Raw genomic sequence first — 20712 nt, 5'->3', positions numbered from 1 at the left:
TTAGAACAAATTGCTCTGGCCAGGGGTGAATTATGTAGAGGCACCAACCACCCCAGTCATTTCAGGCCACTTAGAGCTGAATAGATAACTATCTTGCAGTACATCTGTAACTCATTTATTACACACTAAATGAAGTGTATCACTTAAAAGACTATGGTTTATATAGCTAAACTTGTTAAAATGGGGGGGGGAGGAAATCATAGTTTCTGTTTTTAATAATCCAATTCCTTACATTTGAAATGACTAATTACAAAGTGACATAGCAATAAATTAGTACAGATGGAATATATAATAGCTGGAGTATGATTGAATCATATATTACCTTCATCTGGTTGTAATTTTTAATAAAATTTAATAATCTTTTACTAACTTTAATAGTCAGTGTCCAGATAGGAAATAGAAATCACACCAGTTATTTGAATAGATACTTTAACAAGAACGGTTGATTAGATATAAAGTTAAGTAGATGATTGCAAAGCTAAAAAGAGACATCTAAGGTATGATAGAGAAAGCAACTGTTACTGCATCTAGAGCTGGGGGTAAAAAAGAAGCAAAGGAAGCCATAAAAAAACCTGAAATCTTGCCATTTACAATGACATGGATGGAACTAGAGGGTATTATGCTAAGCGAAATAAGTCAATCAGAGAAAGACATGTATCATATGATCTCACTGATATGAGGAATTCTTAACCTCAGGAAACAAACTGAGGGTTGCTGGAGTGGTGGGGGGTGGGAGGGATGGGGTGGCTGGGTGATAGACATTGGGGAGGGTATGTGCTATGGTGAGTGCTGTGAATTGTGTAACACTGATGAATCACAGACCTGTACCTCTGAAACAAATAATACATTATATGTTAAAAAAAAAAAAAAGAAAAGAAAGAGAGAGAAGATAGTAGGAAGGGAAAAATGAAGGGGGGAAATTGGAGGGGGAGATGAACCATTAGAGACTATGGACTCTGAGAAACAAACTGAGGGTTCTGGGGGGGGATGGGTATTAAAGAGGGCACGTATTGAATGGAGCAGTGGGTGTTATATGCAAACAATGAATCATGGAACACTACATCAAAAACTAGTGACGTAATGTATGGCGATTAACATAGCATAATAAAATAAAATTTAAAAAAAAAGAAGCAAAGGAAAAAATGTACAAACTTAGAGGAGTGACCCCCACAGAGCTGAAACTCAGATCTCTGAGAAGATGCTGCTCAGCTGGCATTGGTGTCTGTGAACTTAGAGGAGGGACTCCATAGGACCCAGACCTCTAAGGCAGGAACACTGGCTGGCTGGTGTTGGTGTCTTTGAGTCAATGAAATGTGTAGAACTGTAGAAAAACTACAAACTGGATTCAGTTGTTGCTATAGAAAGGACCTGCTGCTACCAGGATAAAGAAGCATTGCAGAGGTAAAGCATACAGGAACCAAAAATTCACAGGAAGCAGTCTTGAGGTAGACAGGAAGGAACAATTCTATTGTCCTTCTTTAGTCTTGGGGTCTCCCTCCGGTGCCACCAGGTAGAAGAGCTTAACAGAACCAGCTGGCAAGCAAAGAAATGTGGTTTTCAGAGTCCCAGCTCCATCATCAAAGAAGAATACAAAAGGGTGAGTTTAGAGCTGACATAATAATGTAGTAATTAGCACTTGACTGATATGGAAATTGATACCAGAAATGGAGGTTATCTTTCATCCTCTAGTTTGCATAAATTTTATGAAGACGGTTAAAGACCTTGCTACTTTCTGCTCCCCAGATCCAATGACTGTAATGTCATCAGTGTGCTGGACCAACTCAGTGCTGATTGGAAGGTCAAGATGCTCAATATCTCTGTGGACTACATTATGATAGAGAGCAGGAGAACTGACATAGCCCTGGGGCAAGACAGTGAAGTTATACTGTTGGCCTGCCAAGTAAAAACCAATACTGCTGGTGTTCTTTCTCAATTTGTATGGAGAAATAAGCCTTCGTTAGGTCAATAGCTGCATACCAGGTGGCAGGGATTGTATTGATTTGCTCCAGTAAAGATATTACATATAGAAGGCAGCTGGAGACATCACCTGATTAAATTTATAATTCTCTACAATCATTCTCCAAAATTCATCCAAACAGGCAAATTAAATTGGCATGAGATAGGTTTCATCACTCCCTGCTTCTTTCAAATCTTTATTGGTGTTACTAATCTCTGTAATTGCCCATTCTGCCATCCCACGAAAGCAATAATTTTTGTTTACTCTCCTAGTATATATGTATGTGGAGGAGGGGAGCTCCCAAGGGCTACAACTTGGCCTTTCATACTATAAGGCCACTTATTTCAGGATCAGAGAGCCAATATGGAAATTCTGCCAGTTACTATGTATCTGTTCTATTTTTATTTTTTTATTCTTATGTTAATCCCCATACATTACATCATTAGTTTTAGATGTAGTGTTCCATGATTCATTTATGTGCATAACACCCAGTGCTCCATGCAGAATGTGCCCTCCTCAATACACACCACCAGGCTAACCCATCCTCCCACCCCCCTCCCCTCTAGAACCCTCAGTTTGTTTTTCAGAGTCCATCGTCTCTCGTGGTTCGTCTACCCCTCCGATTTCCCCCGCTTCATTCTTCCCCTCCTGCTACCTTCTTCTTCTTCTTTTTCTTTTCTTAACATATATTGCATTATTTGTTTCAGAGGTACAGATCTGAGATTCAACCGTCTTACACAATTCACAGCGCTCACCATAGCACATACCCTCCCCAATGTCTCTCACCCAGCCACTCCATCCCTCCCACCCCACCCCCCACTCCAGCAACCCTCAGTTTGTTTCCTGCGATTAAGAATTCCTCATATCAGTGAGATCATATGATACATGTCTTTCTCTCTTTGACTTATTTCGCTCAACATAATACCCTCCAGTTCCATCCACGTCATTGCAAATGGCAAGATCTCATTCCTTTTGATGGCTGCATAATATTCCATTGTATATATATACCACTTCTTCTTTATCCATTCATCTGTCGATGGACATCTTGGCTCTTTCCACAGTTTGGCTATTGTGGACATTGCTGCTATAAACATCGGGGTGCACATACCCCTTCGGATCCCTACTTTTGTATCTTTGGGGTAAATACCCAGTAGTGCAATTGCTGGATCATAGGGTAGCTCTATTTTCAACTTTTTGAGGAACCTCCATACTGTTTTCCAGAGTGGCTGCACCAGCTTGCATTCCCACCAACAGTGTAGGAGGGTTCCCCTTTCTCCGCATCCCTGCCAACATCTGTCATTTCCTGACTTGTTAATTTTAGCCATTCTGACTGGTGTGAGGTGGTATCTCATTGAGGTTTTGATTTGGATTTCCCTGATGCCGAGCGATATTGAGCACTTTTTCATGTGTCTGTTGGCCATTTGGATGTCTTCTTTGGAAAAATGTCTGTTCATGTCTTCTGCCCATTTCTTGATTGGATTCTTTGTTCTTTGGGTGTTGAGTTTGATGAGTTCTTTATAGATTTTGGATACTAGCCCTTTATCTGATATGTCATTTGCAAATATCTTCTCCCATTCTGTCGGTTGTCTTTTGCTTTTGTTGACTGTTTCCTTTGCTTTGCAAAAGCTTTTTATCTTGATGAAGTCCCAATAGTTCATTTTTGCCCTTGCTTCCCTTGCCTTTGGCGATGTTTCTGGGAAGAAGTTGCTTCGGCTGAGGTCAAAGAGGTTGCTGCCTGTGTTCTCCTTTAGGATTTGGATGGATTCCTGACTCACATTGAGGTCTTTCAACCATTTGGAGTCTATTTTTGTGTGTGGTGTAAGGAAATGGTCCAGTTTCATTCTTCTGCATGTGACTGTCCAATTTTCCCAACGCCATTTGTTGAAGAGACTGTCTTTTTTCCCTTGGACATTCTTCCCTGCTTTGTCGAAGATTAGTTGACCATAGAGTTGAGGGTCCATTTCTGGGCTCTCTATTCTGTTCCATTGATCTATGTGTCTGTTTTTGTGCCAGTACCATGCTGTCTTGATGATGACAGCTTTGTAATAGAGCTGGAAGTCCGGAATTGTGATGCCACCAGCTTTGCTTTTCTTTTTCAATATTCCTCTGGCTATGCGGGGTCTTTTCTGGTTGCATATGAATTTTAGGATTATTTGTTCCATTTCTTTGAAAAAAGTGGATGGTATTTTGATGGGGATTGCATTGAATGTGTAGATTGCTCTAAGTAGCATTGACATCTTCACAATATTTGTTCTTCCAATCCATGAGCATGGAACGTTTTTCCATTTCTTTGTGTCTTCCTCAATTTCGTTCATGAGTATTTTATAGTTTTCTGAGTACAGATCCTTTGTCTCTTTGGTTAGATTTATTCCTAGGTATCTTATGGTTTTGGGTGCAATTGTAAATGGGATCGACTCCTTAATTTCTCTTTCTTCTGTCTTGTTGTTGGTGTATAGGAATGCCACTAATTTCTGTGCATTGATTTTATATCCTGCCACTTTACTGAATTCCTGTATGAGTTCTAGCAGTTTTGGGGTGGAGTCTTTGGGGTTTTCCACATAAAGTATCATATCATCTGCAAAGAGTGAGAGTTTACTTCTTCTTTGCTGATTTGGATGTCTTTTATTTCTTTTTGTTGTCTGATTGCTGTGGCTAGGACTTCTAATACTATGTTGAATAGCAGTGGTGATAGTGGACATCCCTGTCGCGTTCCTGACCTTAGGGGGAAAGATCTCAGTTTTTCCCCATTGAGAATGATAGTCGCTGTAGATTTTTCATAGATGGCTTTTATGATATTGGGGTATGTACCTCTATGCCTATACTCTGAAGAGTTTTGATCAAGAAAGGATGCTGTACTTTGTCAAAAGCTTTTTCTGCATCTATTGAGAGGATCATATGATTCTTGTTTTTTCTTTTATTAATGTCTTGTATCACATTGATTGATTTGCGGATGTTGAACCAACCTTGCAGCCCAGGGATAAATCCCACTTGGTCATAGTGAATAATCCTTTTAATGTACTGTTGGATCCTATTGGCTAGTATTTTGGTGAGAATTTTTGCATCCATGTTCATCAGGGATATTGGTCTGTAATTCTCCTTTTTGATGGGGTCTTTGTCTGGTTTTGGGATCAAGGTAATGGTGGCCTCATAAAATGAGTTTGGAAGTTCTCCTTCCATTTCTATTTTTTGGAACAGTTTCAGAAGAATAGGTATTAACTCTTCTTGAAATGTTTGGTAGAATTCCCCTGGGAAGCCATCTGGCCTGGGCTTTTGTTTGTTGGGAGATTTTTGATGACTGCTTCAATTTCCTTAGTGGTTATAGGTCTGTTCAGGTTTTCTATTTCTTCCTGGTTCAGTTTTGGTAGTTGATACATCTCTAGAATGCATCCATTTCTTCCAGGTTATCTCATTTGCTGGCATAGAGTTGCTCATAATATGTTCTTATAATTGTTTGTATTTCTTTGGTGTTGGTCATGATCTCTCCTCTTTCATTCATGATTTTGTTGTTTTGGGTCATTTCTCTTTTCTTTTTGATAAGTCTGGCCAGGGTTTTCTCAATCTTGTTAATTCTTTCAAAGAACCAGCTCCTAGTTTCGTTGATCTCTTCTACTGTTCTTTTAGTTTCTATTTCATTGATTTTTGCTCTGATCTTTATTATTTCTCTTCTCATGCTGGGTTTAGGCTTTATTTGCTGTTCTTTCTCAGCTCCTTTAGGTGTAGGGTTAGGTTGTGTACTTGAGACCTTTCTTGTTTCTTGAGAAAGGCTTATATTGCTATATACTTTCCTCTTAGGACTGCCTTTGCTGCATCCCAAAGATTTTGAATAGTTGTGTTTTCATTTTCATTGGTTTCCATGTATTTTTTTAATTCTTCTTTAATTTCCTGGTTGACCCATTCATTCTTCAGTAGGATGCTCTTTAGCCTCCATGTATTTGAGTTCTTTCTGACTTTCCTCTTGTGATTGAGTTCTAGTTTCAAAGCATTGTGGTCTGAAAATAGGCAGGGAATGATCCCAATCTTTTGGTACCGGTTGAGACCTGATTTATGACCTAGGATGTCATCTATTCTGGAGAATGTTCCATGGGCAGTAGAGAAGAATGTGTATTCCGTTGCTTTGGGATGGAATGTTCTGAATATGTCTGTGAAGTCCATTTGGTCCAGTGTGTCATTTAAAGTCTTAATTTCCTTGTTGATCTTTTGCTTAGACGATCTGTCCATTTCAGTGAGGGGGGTGTTAAAGTCCCCCACTATTATTGTATTGTTGTCGATGTGTTTCTTTGCTTTTGTTATTAATTGCCTTATATAATTGGCTGCTCCCATGTTAGGGGCATAGATATTTACAATTGTTAGATCTTCTTGTTGGATAGACCCTTTAAGTAGGATATAGTGTCCTTCCTCATCTCTTATTACAGTCTTTGGTTTAAAATGTAATTTGTCTGATATAAGGATTGCCACCCCAGCTTTCTTTTGGTGTCCATTAGCATGGTAAATGGTTTTCCACCCCCTCACTTTCAATCTGGGGGTGTCTTTGGTTCTAAAATGAGTCTCTTGCAGACAGCATATCGATGGGTCTTGTTTTTTTATCCAATCTGATAGCCTGTGTCTTTTGATTGGGACATTTAGCCCATTTACATTCAGGGTAACTATTGAAAGATAGGAATTTAGTGCCATTGTATTACCTGTAATGTGACTGTTACCGTATATTGTCTGTGTTCCTTTCTGGTCTATGTTGCTTTTAGGGTCTCTCTTTGCTTAGAGGACCCCTTTCAATATTTCTTGTAGGGCTGGTTTTGTGTTTGCAAATTCCTTTAGTTTTTGTTTGTCCTGGAAGCTTTTATCTCTCCTTCAATTTTCAATGACAGCCTAGCTGGATATAGTATTCTTGGCTGCATATTTTTCTCATTTAGTGCTCTGAAGATATCCTGCCAGTCCTTTCTGGCCTGCTAGGTCTCTGTGGATAGGTCTGTTGCTAATGTAATGTTTCTACCATTGTAGGTTACAGATCTCTTCTCCCGAGCTGCTTTCAGGATTTTCTCTTTGTCTGTGAGACTCGTAAGTTTTACTATTAGATGTCGGGGTGTTGACCTATTTTTATTGATTTTGAGAGGGGTTCTCTGTGCTTCCTGGATTTTGATGCCTGTTTCCTTCCCCAAATTAGGGAAGTTCTCTGCTATAATTTGCTCCATTATACCTTCTGCCTCTCTCTCTCTTTCTTCTTCTTCTGGGATCCCAATTATTCTAATGTTGTTTCGTCTTATGGTATCACTTATCTCTTGAATTCTGCCCTCGTGATCCAGTAGTTGTTTCTCTCTCTTTTTCTCAGCTTCTTTATTTTCCATCATTTGGTCTTCTATATTACTGATTCTCTCTTCTGCCTCATTTATCCTAGCAGTTAGTGCCCCCATTTTTTATTGCACCTCATTAATAGCCTTTCCTGGGTTTAATTCTATGTGCGGTATTCCCCTAGCGCTGGAGTTCTGCCGTTCTCATTGATCGGTAAACTTGGTCTTGGCTGGCTGATCTCGCTGATCTTCTGGGGAGGGGCCTGTTGTCGTGGTTTCCAAATGTCTTTGCTGGAGGCGGAATTGCCCCGCCCTTGCCCCCTCCCGGCTAAGTAATATGCTCGGGTTTGCTCCCCGGGGCTTTTCTTCCCTGCGAGCTTTCCGTACAGCTTTGGAGGAGGAGAGTGAAAATGGCGGCCTCCCAATCTCTGCCCCGGAGGAGCTGAGAACTCGGGGCCCCGCTCCTCAGTGAGCCCCCAGAGAAAAGCCATCAGTCACTCCCGTCTCCCCGGTCTCCGGCCGCACTCCGTGCTCACCCGGCCTGTGACCGCAGGTTTCTATCTCTGGCACCCGACCCCGGGTGGAGTCTCCAAACCCAGCAGATCCCTGCGGTGCACTCCCGCGCGGCTCCTCCTGGGGGAGGAAGGTGAGTCTCCCCGGATCTGCCGCTTGTTGGGTCCCTGCTGGAGGAGCAGGGGCCCGACTGTGCCGCGGGTCACGGTTTATGGCAACCCCGAGCTGAGAGCCCGTGCCTGGGCTCCGCCTCTGCAGCCGGCTTCCCTGCTCCAATACCTGGGAGCTCTGCCACACTCAGGCACCCCCGGTCTTTCTGTGACCCCGAGGGTCCTGAGACCCCACTGTCCCGGAGGGTTCCACCCCCCGCTTAGCCACCAGAGTGACGTCCCTCAGCAGAGCAGACTTTTAAAAGTTCAGATTTTGTGCTCCGTGGTTCTATCACTTGCGAGAAGCGGCCGACGGAGGCCCCTCCCCCGCTGTCTATCCTCCCAAATATCGCCTCGGATTCACTTCTCCGCACGTCCTACCTTCCAGAAAGTGGTCGCTTTTCTGATGAGAGAGTTGTTGCTATTCTTTTCTTCGATCTCCTGTTGAGTTTGTAGGTGTTCAGAATGGTTTGATCCCTATCCAGCTGAATTCCTGAGAGGAGACGAAATCCAGGTCTCCTACTCCTCTGCCATCTTGCTCCACCCCCAGTTACCATGTATCTATTCTAATTATACATCCAGGAACTGATCAAATCACTATAGAGTGGTTCTATAGATTTACTTAATCTACTGTGATTAGTATGAAGACTCAATTTCTCAGGGGGTGGGAGAGTGGGGAATGAGTTAAATAGGTGATGGGGATTAAAGAGTGCACTTGTGATGCACAGGGTGATGTATGGAATTGTTGAATCACTGTATTGTACACTGGAAACCAATATCACACTGAATGCTAACTAACTGGAATTAAAATAAAAACTTTTAAAAAATAAAGGGAAGGTGCAAGGACTAAGCTCTGGGAGCACTACAATATTAAGAACTCTGAGAAAAGAAGAATAACCAACAAGAGAAACATAAAAAACAATAGGGAAGTGGGAGAAAAACTCAGATATTGTTATCCTGGAAGCCAAGTGAAGAAAGTACAGGTTTCCCCCACTTTCCCCCACTATCTGAAAGTACAACATTCTTGTGAGACCGTCTGTAAGGCAGAATGACATAAAGCAAAGAAACAATTACCATTAATTTATATGGAAAATTCTTTTGAGTATTCCTAGACCCAAAAAATCAAATCTCTTAGGCTTTTCTGATTTCTTAGGACACATCTTGCTAATGGATGCACAAAATACATCGAGATAAAGCACAGATGCTCAGACACAGTTCAAAGCTACAGTTGCTGAATGCTGAGCTACTGAGTGTGGTTCCTGGGGAAGGAGCTTAGGGTGTATACTGTCTCTACAATGGCTTGCTGAGAAACAAATGCTGAATGCTATTTTTACTTTTTTGCCTTTTTTTTGTAAAAGCAAAAATCCTCTTCAGATTTCTTTCCCTGAGGGAAACCAGACTGTGGTCAAGGCATCATCAAGATTAACACTCATTTATGACCTCAAGACCTACCTCACCAATATCCCAGTTCAACTGTGTTCAGGCTTTTCATCACCACTGGCAGAAATGGTGCTAATCTTAAAGGATCCTGAACCCCAAGTCAGGCCTTGGCCATTACAACAATACTTCATGAGACCCTCATTCTGTGCTGTGCGCAGTTCGGTAATACTTTGCTAGACATCCCAGCAAGCAAAGTCTTCCATGTCCATGCAGGTTTTAGCATGGGGAAAGAGCAGTGTGAAGATTCAGGTGTCCTCCAAAAGTTCCTGGGTTCTCACCAGACCATCCTCCTTACCCTCTCTGTGGTGCTGTTGTCAACAGCTTTTTTTTTCTAGCATACAATACCTTCATAAGATACAGACAATTCCAGTTGTTTATGTACCAACTGTAGGAACACCACAGCCAGATTCTTATACCTCCACACATTCCTCCCCACCCATTCCTGACTCCACAGCCCCCCCCAGCCTAAAGTCAGCTACAACACAGTGGCTATGGAGTATAAGGCACTAACCTCCACTTAACAGGTCCCCTTGACTATGGAAGACTGGAGATTTCTAGCCCTAGACCTGGAGCCTAGCAGCAACCTCTACACTCATAAGCCCCTAAACAAGGCTTCTGAGAACTGTAAACAAAGGATCCCAAGCTGTTCCATTAAAAAAAAAAAACGAAGAAGACTCAATTTCTCACCTGTCTACCACAAGCCCACACTTAAACTGGTGGACTGAAGTGGCACTTATGGTTCCCAGGAATTAACATTGATGTAGTGCCAGTGTTTAGAAATCCCTGAGAAACCTGAATATTTCTTTTTCCCTGGCACATAGTCATTTTAGGAGATGGCCTCAGGTCGTGTTGGGAAGACTTGGAAGAAGATTTTCAGTATATACTTAAGGCAGTGCTGCGGTGTCCTCCTTTAAGGAGATCCAACCTTGCCTTCAGTTACGGGGCTTAGGCCTAGAAACTGGTGAGAGGTCAGAACTCTCCACCGTGGTGACTAGAGTCATATTTTTGGCCACCATGTATGGATTTTTTATATTATATATAGCTAACCATTTCAGTCGGCTGGCCATCTATTTTATTCCTAGGACCACCATAATCACTTGGCCGCAAAGATTGCTGAGAGCCAAAAAACATGTGATTACCACTGTATTTCTACTTTGTCCTTTATGATAAATGTGCCTACTTTGTCTTTGGTGGTTAAACACTAAAATTTGGCCTCTGCTACTCTGAAATGGGTCATCCCACCTGCCTAACCTACAGAAGAAAGCCACTATAGAGCTTTTCTTTTTTTTTTTTTTTAAAGGTTTTATTTATTCATTTGAGACACAGAGATACAGAGAGAGAGAGAGCATGAGCAGGGAGAGAGGCACAGGGAGAGGGAGAAGCAGGCTCCCCGCTGAGCCAGGAGCCCGATGCGGGGCTCGATCCCAGGACCCTGGGATCATGACCTGAGCCGAAGGCAGATGCTTAACCATCTGAGCCACCCAGGCGCCCCCACTATAGAGCTTTTCAAGGATGTAAGTATTCCCATCACTAATATAGTTTTCAATGCTTCAGTAAAGGGATCTCACCAGAATCCTTTCAGAGGATGTACTTGGAGGGGGGCGGGGAGTGGATGTGCAGGTCAGTATGTGATAAATCTGCTCCAACATTCCTATCTCCCTAAGCCTTTGGATTTCTCCTTACATTATGCCAAGGAAGTTCTAGTATCTCAACTTAAACACATGCCACTGTAGAGTCCAAGTTTCAGTGAATTTACCAAATAAATGATTGGCGTTGTCACTTCCAGCTGTAGGTGCTATAACCTTAAGTCCTTAATTTCTGATAAGTGTTCAGTATTAACCCATATTAACAAATTCTAACAACTCAGCATTATATTCTGTGTTCCTTTCTTTAACTCCCTGATAATATACTCTTACAAATATTCCCTGGGTTTATGCCACTATATATGCAAATCGTGAAAATCCTTTGCTGTAAAAACTATTTTTTCCTGGTCAGACTTTGTATTTGCCCTGCTGGAGCATTTTAACATCTGATTTTAGTTATGAGTCTCCTAGAAGTAAGAGGTGGTTGTGATGAGTCTTGAGGAAAATGGGCATCTAGTAAGGCAATTCCCCCAGATGAGATTATTGCAAGGTTTTCAATTTAGTGAAGGCTAGTCTCCACAAATACAGGAGGACAAATTGCCTCCATTGGCAAGAGAGAATCAGAAGTTTGAGATTATTAGTCTCCTAGTCCCACTAAATGTTGGAAATTTGGAATGAGGTCCTTCTTCCCAATCAGTGCCCGAATTTTCACAAGAGTAACTTGGCTGGGATGTGAATTCAATTAATCCTATAATTCTACAACCCCATAATTCTTGATAAGTTGACCCCTTTATCATTGTATAATGACTTTCTTTGTCTCTTGTTGCAGCTTTTGGTTTAAAGTCTATTTCAAAGTCTGATGTAAGTATAGCTACCTCTGCTCTAATTTGGTTTCACTTGCATGTACTCTTTTTCTTTCCCTTCACTTTGAGCCCATGTGTCTCCTTAAAGCTGATGTGAGTCTCTTGTTTAGGCAGCATATAGTTGCGTCTTGTTTTTTCACCCATCCAGCCACTATATGCATTTTGACAGAGAATTTAATTCATATACATTTGGAGTAATTATCAATAGGGAAGAACTTAGTAATATCATCTTGTTAATGGTTTTCTGGCTGTTTCATAATTCCTTTGTGCTTTCTTCCTCTCTTACTGCCTTCCTTTGTGAATTGATGATTTTCCATAGGGGTATGCTTTGATGCCATTCTTTTTATCTTTTGTGCATCTACTGTAGGTTTTTGCTTTGTGTACCATGAAACATTGATTATAATAATTATTTTAAGTTGATAACAATTTAATTTCAACTACATACAAAAACTCTACCTTTTTACCCTCCCTTTTTGTTTTTGATGCCACAATTTACATCTTTTTATATTGTATATCCATTAGCAAATTTTGTAGCTATAGTTATTTTTAATACTTATATCCTTTAACCTTTATACTAGAATTAACTGATTAATACACTACCATATTACAGTGTTGAAGTGTTCTGAATTTGACTATATAGTTATATTTATCAGTATGTTTTATATTTTCATATGTTTTCATGTTACTAATTGGTGTCCCTTTGTGCCAGCTTGAAGAACTCCTTTCACATTTCTTGTAAGGCAGGTTTTGTTTGTCTGGGAAAGACTTTGTCTCTCCTTCATTTCTGAGGAGAATTTTACCAGGTAGAATATTGATTACTTTACGGGGCGCCTGGGTGGCTTAGTTGGTTGAGCGACTGCCTTCGGCTCAGGTCATGATCCTGGAGTCCCGGGATCGAGTCCCGCATCGAGTCCCGCATCGGGCTCCCCGCTCGGCGGGGAGTCTGCTTCTCCCTCTGACCCTCCCCCCTCTCATGCTCTCTGTCTCTCATTCTCTCTCTCTCAAATAAATAAATAAAATCTTTAAAAAAAAAAGGAATATTGATTACTTTAAATATATCACCCCACTTTCTCCTGGCCTGTGAGGTTTCTGATAAGAAATTCACTGATAGTCTTATGGGATTCCCTTGTAAGTAACATACTTCTTTTCTATTGCTGCTTTCAAGATTTATCATTGTCTTTGGGTTTTGACAGTTTTATTACAATGTGTCCTGGGAAGATGTCTTTGGGTTGAATTTGTTTGCAGACCTATGAACTTCATGAACTTGGATGTGCAAATATCTCCCCAGATTTGGGAAGTTCTCAGATATATTTTTTAAAATAAGCTTTCTACCCCTTTCTCTCTCCTCTTAGACTCTCATAATACATAATTTCTCTTAATGGTGTCCTATCAATCCCATAGGCTTTCTTCATTCTCCTTCATTTTTTTCCCTTTGCTTTTCTCTGACTGGATCATTTCAAATGATCTGTGTTCCTACTTAGTATTTACCCTCCAAAAAAATGAAAATGCTAATTTGAAAAGATATATGCACTCCCATGTTTATTGCAGCATTATTTACAATAACCAAGATGTGAAAACAACCCAGTGTCCATCGATAGATGAATGGGTAAAGATGTCTCTCTCTCTCTCTTTTGCTCTCTCTCTCTCTCTCTCTCTCTCTCTCACACACACACACACACACACAGGATTATTACTCAGCCATAAAAAAAGAATGAGATCTTGTCATTTGTGACAACATGGATGGACCCAGAGGGTATGCTAAATGAGATAAGTCAGAGAAAGACAGATACCACATGATTTTACTTATATGTAGAATCTATAAAAATAAAATAAATAAACAAAAAGCAAAAACAAACTCATAAATACAGAGAACAAAGAGACGGTTGTCACAGGAGAGAGAATTGAGGGATAAGCAAAATGGGTGAAGGTAATGGGAGACACAGGCTTCCAGCTATGGAATGAATAAATCACAGGGATAAAAAGTACAGCATAGGGAATATAGTGAATGGTATTATAATAGCATTGCATGGTGACAGTTGATAGCTACACCTGTGGTGAGCATAGCATAGTGTATAGATTTGTCAAATCACTATGTTGTACACCTGAAACTAATGTAACATTGTATATCAACTATACTTCAATAATAATAATAATAATAATAATAAAAAATCTGTGTTCAGATTCACCGATTCTTTCTTCTGCTTGGTCTAGTCTGCTATTGAAACTCTTCATTGAATTCATTTCAGTTCTTGTATTCTCCAGCTCTAAAATTTCTGGTGTTCCTTTTTCTGTTTCTGGTGTTCTGTTTTTCTCTCTGTGGAACTTATCATTTCATTCTTTTATTATTTTCCTTATTTCATCAAACCGTTTATCTCTGTTCTCTTGTAGCATTCTGACCATCTTTAAAACAATTATTTTGAATTCTTTGTTGGGTAATTTATGAATCTCTACTTCTTTGGGGTCCATTACAGGAAGTTTACTGTGTTCCTTTAGTGGTGTCATGTTTCCTTGATTCTTTGTGATCCCTGTCACTTTTGTAGGTGTTTGTGTGTTTGAAGAAGAGTCACCTCTTCCAGACTTTATGGAATGATTTAGGTAGGGAAAGACCTTCACCTGTATTTGGGGGCATGCTGGAACATGCTGTGACCCTTAGTCTAGTGCTGCAGGATGCTAAGTGTGAGGGCATGTAGTGCCTGTGGATGGGGATGGGTGGGGGGTGGCATGGTATCTCATTGGCTCAGGAAGCTATGGTCCATGACATCAACAACTGCATGATCTTTGGTGAGAGCTTCAGGCAGTACACAATGGCTCTGAGGACTGTTGGATTCTTTTTTTTTTTTTTTTAAGATTTTATTTATTTATTCATGAGAGACAGACAGAGAGAGAGAGAGAGAAGCAGGCTCCCAAGGAGCAGGGAGTCCGATGTGGGACTCGATCCCAGGACCCTGGGATCATGACCTGAGCCGAAGGCAGATGCTTAACCATCTGAGCCACCCAGGCACCCGGATTCTTTTTTTTTTTTAAGATTTATTTATTTTATTTTATTTTAGAGAAAGAGAGAGAGAGTGCACGTGAGCTGGGGGAGGGGCAGAGGGAGAGGGAAAGAATCCTAAAGCAGACTCCTGCTGAGCACAGAGCCTGACACAGGGCTTGATCCCAGGACACCAAGATCATGACCTGAGCCAAAATTGTCAGATGCTTAGGCAACTGAACCACCGGGGTACCCCAGGACTGTTGGATTCTTTAACAGAACCTCCAGTCTACTGGCTAGGGACCATGCCAGCCAGTGATGGTGGCCACAGCCAGTGGTTGCACACAGTTGGCTGTGGGGTCAGTTGAGGAGGCTGGCTGCAGGGGCCAGTTGCAGACAGATGTGCAGTAGTGAAGGTTAGGGCCCTCAGCAGGGGCTGGGACCAACTGCAGGCACACAGGCAGCTGCAGTGGCTCTGGCTGTCAATGCGTATATGTGTGACTATAGGGGCTAGCTGTAGGCATGTGTTTGGCAGGGGAGGCCAGTGATGGGAGTTGGGGCTGGTGTATTGCAGGTGTACAACTGTAGGGTTAACTGCAAGTGAGTGGAGCTGTGCAGACCAATGACAAGGGTTAGGGTTCAGTCCAGATCCACCAATAGCCGTACAGACCTTGGTCGTTGGTATATACTTGTGGGGCTGCAGGAGCCTGCTCTGGCACAGGCACAGCGGGTAGAGGCTGATAATGGGAGTCAGGCCAGCAGCGTGCAGACAAATAGCTGCAGGAATCTCCTGCCATTCTAGCAGTTATCTCTCTCTTATCCTGGCTTTTCTCTCCTAGCCTTACCTTTAAGTGTTCATCAGCAAGCGTTTATCTTTAGCTTTTTTCTTTCTTCTCCTAGAAGATATTCTTATTGGGTGAGCTCCACTAGCATCCTCCTGCAAATGCATCTTTCTGTCAGTACCCAGGAGTTTAAGACTCATGAAATCTAACTAAATGACATTTCTGATCTTCTATTAGTCTGACAAATCAGAATTGTGTATGATTTCTCTTACACTGGGAAACCCCTTCCTCAAGGATAATTGGCTACCCTTTAATATATGACTGACAGTCTTGCCAATCAAGATGCCAAATGCTGCAATTCACCAATTTATAAATCTACTGGGAGTGCATGTAAAGGGCCATTAACAGATTCACAAAAACTCTGTCTCATAGCTGACAATCTAAGTAGAATGACTCTAGAATCTTATGGGTGGGAGCGTGAGGTGTGCAGAATGCTATGCATTTTAAGTAATTAAAATGCAAGTTAGTACTGTTCAGACTGGACAGTGTTTCTATCATTTTCCAGTGGAATTGATTCTGCATAACTTCCTACCAATGCACCATAATATATTTCAGTGTCATTAAGATTCTTACTGGAGGGGTGCCTGGGTGGCTCAGTTGGTTAAGCGACTGCCTTTGGCTCAGGTCATGATCCCAGGGTCCTGGGATGGAGTCCCACATCGGGCTCCCGGCTCAGCGGGAAGCCTGCTTCTCCCTCTCCCACTCCCCCTGCTGTGTTCCCTCTCTCGCTGTATCTCTCTCTGTCAAATAAATAAAATCTTAAAAAAAAAAAAAAAAGATTCTTACTGGAAACTTCTATCAGACTACTGAATAGGTATCTTAAACGTGTTAACACCTCCAAACTCAAACTCTTACCATTCCTCCAACCTGTTTTCTCTCCTTTCCTTATTTCATTTAATGGCATCATCATCCATTCAGCCTTGTAAACATGAAAAAAACACTCAGTGAACATTAACTATTTCTTTTTTACTCTTTAGATCCAATTTTGCCCCCAGTCCTGATCATTGTATCTGTTTTAGTTTAGGTTCCCTCAGAATAGACCCTGATCCAAGGAGTTGAGTGCAAGTTCATCTGGGAGGTGGTTCCAGGAAATAATGGTAAGGGAGTAGGGAAGTAATACAGAAAAGTGAAAGACGCCTCTATTATTGGGCAGGTTGCACTGTAGACAACTGAGGTTCTATCCCATTGGGGAACTCTGAGAGACAGAAACGTTCCACCTATGGGACTATATGCAATTTCTTATCCATCATTGGCTGAGGCTTATCCTGTAAGATATCAACTCCCCACACACTTCTCGCCTATCCCCACATTTGGACTGGCAGGAATGCTCAGACAGAATTCCAGGTGCTTGAGGTCAGAAACCATCCACACGTACTGTAAAAGCAAAGCTGAAGGGGTATGGTTAGGGTATTGGCAATGTCTGGCAGAACCTAGACTAGAGTGAGGGCCATTTACTGCAGGTGCAACATTTCAGGTGCAAAATCTACGTTCATTCTCTCTTTCCCCAGTCTTTCATAATTCTAGTATTTGCTGGTGGAGGTAACTTTTTAAAGACACCAATTTGATCCCATCTATCCTGTGCTTAAAAAGTACAGAGTAAAGTCCAAACTCCTTGATTCAGCTTGATAAACCTTTACAGATTGAAAAGTGACTTTTTCAGCTGCATCTCCTGCCATTTTCTTTTATGTAAGTATGCTCTGCTCCATCAGTGTTTCACTTTTTGAACTTGCATACCCTAGTGTGTATTGCTCCTTCTGCCTCAAACGTTCTTCCCCCCGCTCCTTTACACAAAAATGTCTTATTAGCCTGTTAAAATCCAGTTTAGAAATCTATCTTTCTGTGAAAACTTCCCTGACCGCCCTGGGAAAAGTAATTGCTTACCCCTCTGTGTTCCTTAGCGTTTTATATGCACCTCTACTTTTGAACTTTGCAGATTGAATTGCATCTGTTTATCGCTTTTTCCATCACTAAACTAGGAACCCTTCAAAGGAAGTTTTCCTGGTTCCCTGAGCACAAGTCTTACTCATCTTTACAACCCTAATGTCTACTGCATAGAGAAGACACCCAATAAAGGTTTATTGCATTGGATTTATCTGGGTGCATCCAAACAAAATGGATTTTAAAAGAAATGGAAGGGAACTTCTTAGCAATTTCAGGAGATTGACACCACAAGCAAAGAAAGCAGTCTGTGAGAATGTACAGTTGGGACCTACCAAAGAAATCTATTTTATATTATTTATTATTTATGAACTGCCTCAAAAAGGCTTTGAGGCAGCTATTCTAAAGTGTTGGAATCTGTTGTCTCCAAAGGCAGTAATTTCAGTTTATTCAACTAGAACATGTGCTGTGTTGATAAAAAGAAATGCAAATACTCTAGCACAGTATAAAGATACCATTTCAGATTATTCCCTAGATTGTAACTGCCCTAGAGGCAGAGGCCACGGATATAAAATTTAGTTTTTACATAGAACCTAGCCTAAATATACACAAATTCTTTTTTTTTTTAAAGATTTTATTTATTTATTTGAGAGAGAGAATGAGATAGAGCATGAGAGGGTGGAGGGTCAGAGGGAGAAGCAGGCTCCTCGCTGAGCAGGGAGCCCGATGCGGGACTCGATCCCGGGACTCCAGGATCATGACCTGAGCCAAAGGCAGTCGCTTAACCAACTGAGCCACCCAGGCGCCCAATATACACAAATTCTTAAATGATTTTTGGCACAGCAATGATTTTGATAATTTGTAACCAAATTTGCAGTGATTTGCAGTGAAGTAGAGATCTGATAATTATCCACTTTAATTCTTTAATATGAATAAACAAGATAAATCACATTCCTCTCAGAACTCCTCATTCAAAAAAATGCTTTGTAGTGAGATCATTACTCTGTCTATATGCCTTTCTCACACGAATTGGGTGGCCATCAAAATTTCACTTCAGGGCGCCTGGGTGGCTCAGTTGGTTAAGCGACTGCCTTCGGCTCAGGTCATGATCCTGGAGTCCCGGGATCGAGTCCCGCATCGGGCTTCCTGCTCGGCAGGGAGTCTGCTTCTCCCTCTGATTCTCCCCACCTCATGCTCTCTCTCTCATTCTCGCTCTCTCAAATAAATAAATAAAATCTTTAAAAAAAAAAAATTTCACTTCACCTCATCTGAATTGTTATTTCAAAAATTAATGAGGATGATAATAATGTTTTAAAAAAAATTCACTTGCATTACTGTTGCTGTGTGTGTGTTTCTTTTTTTAATGCTAATGGTGGTGATTATTAATGGTTGAGTTTTCCTGTCTCCCTGGGTACTAGCCTAGCACTAATCTAGTTTTGGCCAGTAACAACAGCTATAACAGTAGCAGAGTTTGAAAAGTTTAACAGTTGAGAACTTACCATTCAATAGAATGGTGGGATGCATTGGGGGTTGGGGGTGATTTCGGTCTTCTGTAGTACTTTTTGTTGTTTACTAATATTTTCTTTCTCTCTTTTTGTTATTAATATTGGTCTGGTAATACTTTTCCCTACCATTTGATGATACTTTTCAGTGGCCCAGATGAGTGAGTCAGCATCTCAAGAGGAACCCAAACCTGCTCAGGTACCTGGCTTACATAGATTTCTAACCACTTAACTATGAGAGGATTTGGGAATCAACATTCTTGAGAAAATTGAGATACAATATCATATATTGTCACTTAATTATTTCTCTTTTTAGTTGAAATATTCTGCATCAGGTTGTGACAAAAGTGCTGAAAAAAATGGGGTCAGGGGTGCCCGGGTTGCTCAGTTGGTTAAGCATCCGAATTTTGATCTCAGCTCAGTCTTGATCTCCGGGTCATGGTTCAAGCCCCGAGTTGGGCTCCATGCTGGGTATGTAGTCTACTTAAGAAAAAGAGGTTGGGGGGTGTCAAATGGTAGTCGGGTCCCAGGAGTCTGCTTCTAGTTGGTTGGCATTTATAACAAGTCTGTTACTGTTTGAATTTGTTAATACAGCTACTTTGTATGATTTTATTTGGTATGATATTTGCCCGTTATGTAAATTTTTTTACATAAAAAGCTTGCTATACTAGAGTATAAGATGTTAATTTTATCTTTAGCTTCTTTTGGATGCCACTTACTAACACTGTTTCCATTTCAGGAAGATGGAAAAGAAGACAAAGAAAGGAAAGAGGAAGCACCTGAAGTCAAAGAGCCTACTGAGGTAGAGTTTTCATAAATAATCAGATGTTAATGCTGGAGAGTAAACTGGACAAATTAGTTTTCTTATGAAGAAGGAAAAGAAAATATGTGGGTATTCAAAAAGGTAAACAAAATGGCAAATGGGAAAGAGCAAACTCATGTTAATCATTAAGCTGACTCATTTGAGTCAGTTGCAGGAAGCTTCCATGGACAGGTAAATTATTTGTGAAAAGCTATTACAAACTATAGGTAAATAAAGGTGCTTTCTAAAATCAGAACTATTACCCTGAGTACAATAACCACCAGTTTTTAGGGTAACTTCACTATTCATTCTGAAAATATAATTCCCATGTTAATAATTTAAGTAACTTTGTGTTTATTTGAATACAAGACTTCAATGAGGAAGAATATTCTATACAAAAGGGGAGGCAATTAAAAATATGATTCACCATTAAGTTCACTAATATGAGTCTTAAAAATATTCTATTATCATTCTTTTAAAACTATATCAGCATGAAAACAAAACAAACAAAACTACATCAGCATGAGCACAAAAAGCTATTTGCCACCATTTATTCATAAAACTAAGCTTTAATTTCTTTAGTTAAGATGAAATATTTTTCTTTCCACCACAAACATGGAAAGTGATTCTAATAGTAAAACAGTAGCATTTTCAAAAGTCCGGTTTCACTATGCGGTGGTCTCAAATTATGTTTCTAGAAAGTATTGTATACCTTATACAATACTTTGAGGATTAATGTACATCTGGAATAATATTCTTAGCACATCACTTTGTTAGCCACAGGAAGATGGGATGACATGTTGAGCCGATGCATTTTATCTTGTTGATGCAGTAAGACTGTGATTACTGCTTTGCTTCTAGTACACAGCATTAAATTCTAGAAAAATTAAGCAGTATGTTTGGTAACTCCTACAAGGCATTTATCTGCAT

General features: G+C 40.7%; 1 protein-coding gene across 1 annotated transcript in view; it reads left to right on the top strand.

Moving 5' to 3' along the window:
- The window catches only part of EFCAB5 (EF-hand calcium binding domain 5), a 195141-nt gene that overhangs the window by 10788 nt on the left and 163641 nt on the right, over positions 1 to 20712 (top strand). Inside the window, exons 2-3 of the mRNA XM_035027657.1 lie at positions 19130 to 19179; positions 19720 to 19782. Coding sequence (XP_034883548.1) covers positions 19138 to 19179; positions 19720 to 19782 — 105 coding nt within the window. The 5' untranslated portion in view covers positions 19130 to 19137. The remainder of the gene's footprint in view (positions 1 to 19129; positions 19180 to 19719; positions 19783 to 20712) is intronic.

Source organism: Mirounga leonina, unplaced genomic scaffold, assembly GCF_011800145.1.
Source record: "Mirounga leonina isolate KUSES-001 unplaced genomic scaffold, KU_Mleo_1.0 Mir_200, whole genome shotgun sequence".
Taxonomy (NCBI): Eukaryota; Metazoa; Chordata; class Mammalia; order Carnivora; family Phocidae; genus Mirounga; species Mirounga leonina.
This window is presented reverse-complemented; position numbering and strand designations above follow the sequence as displayed.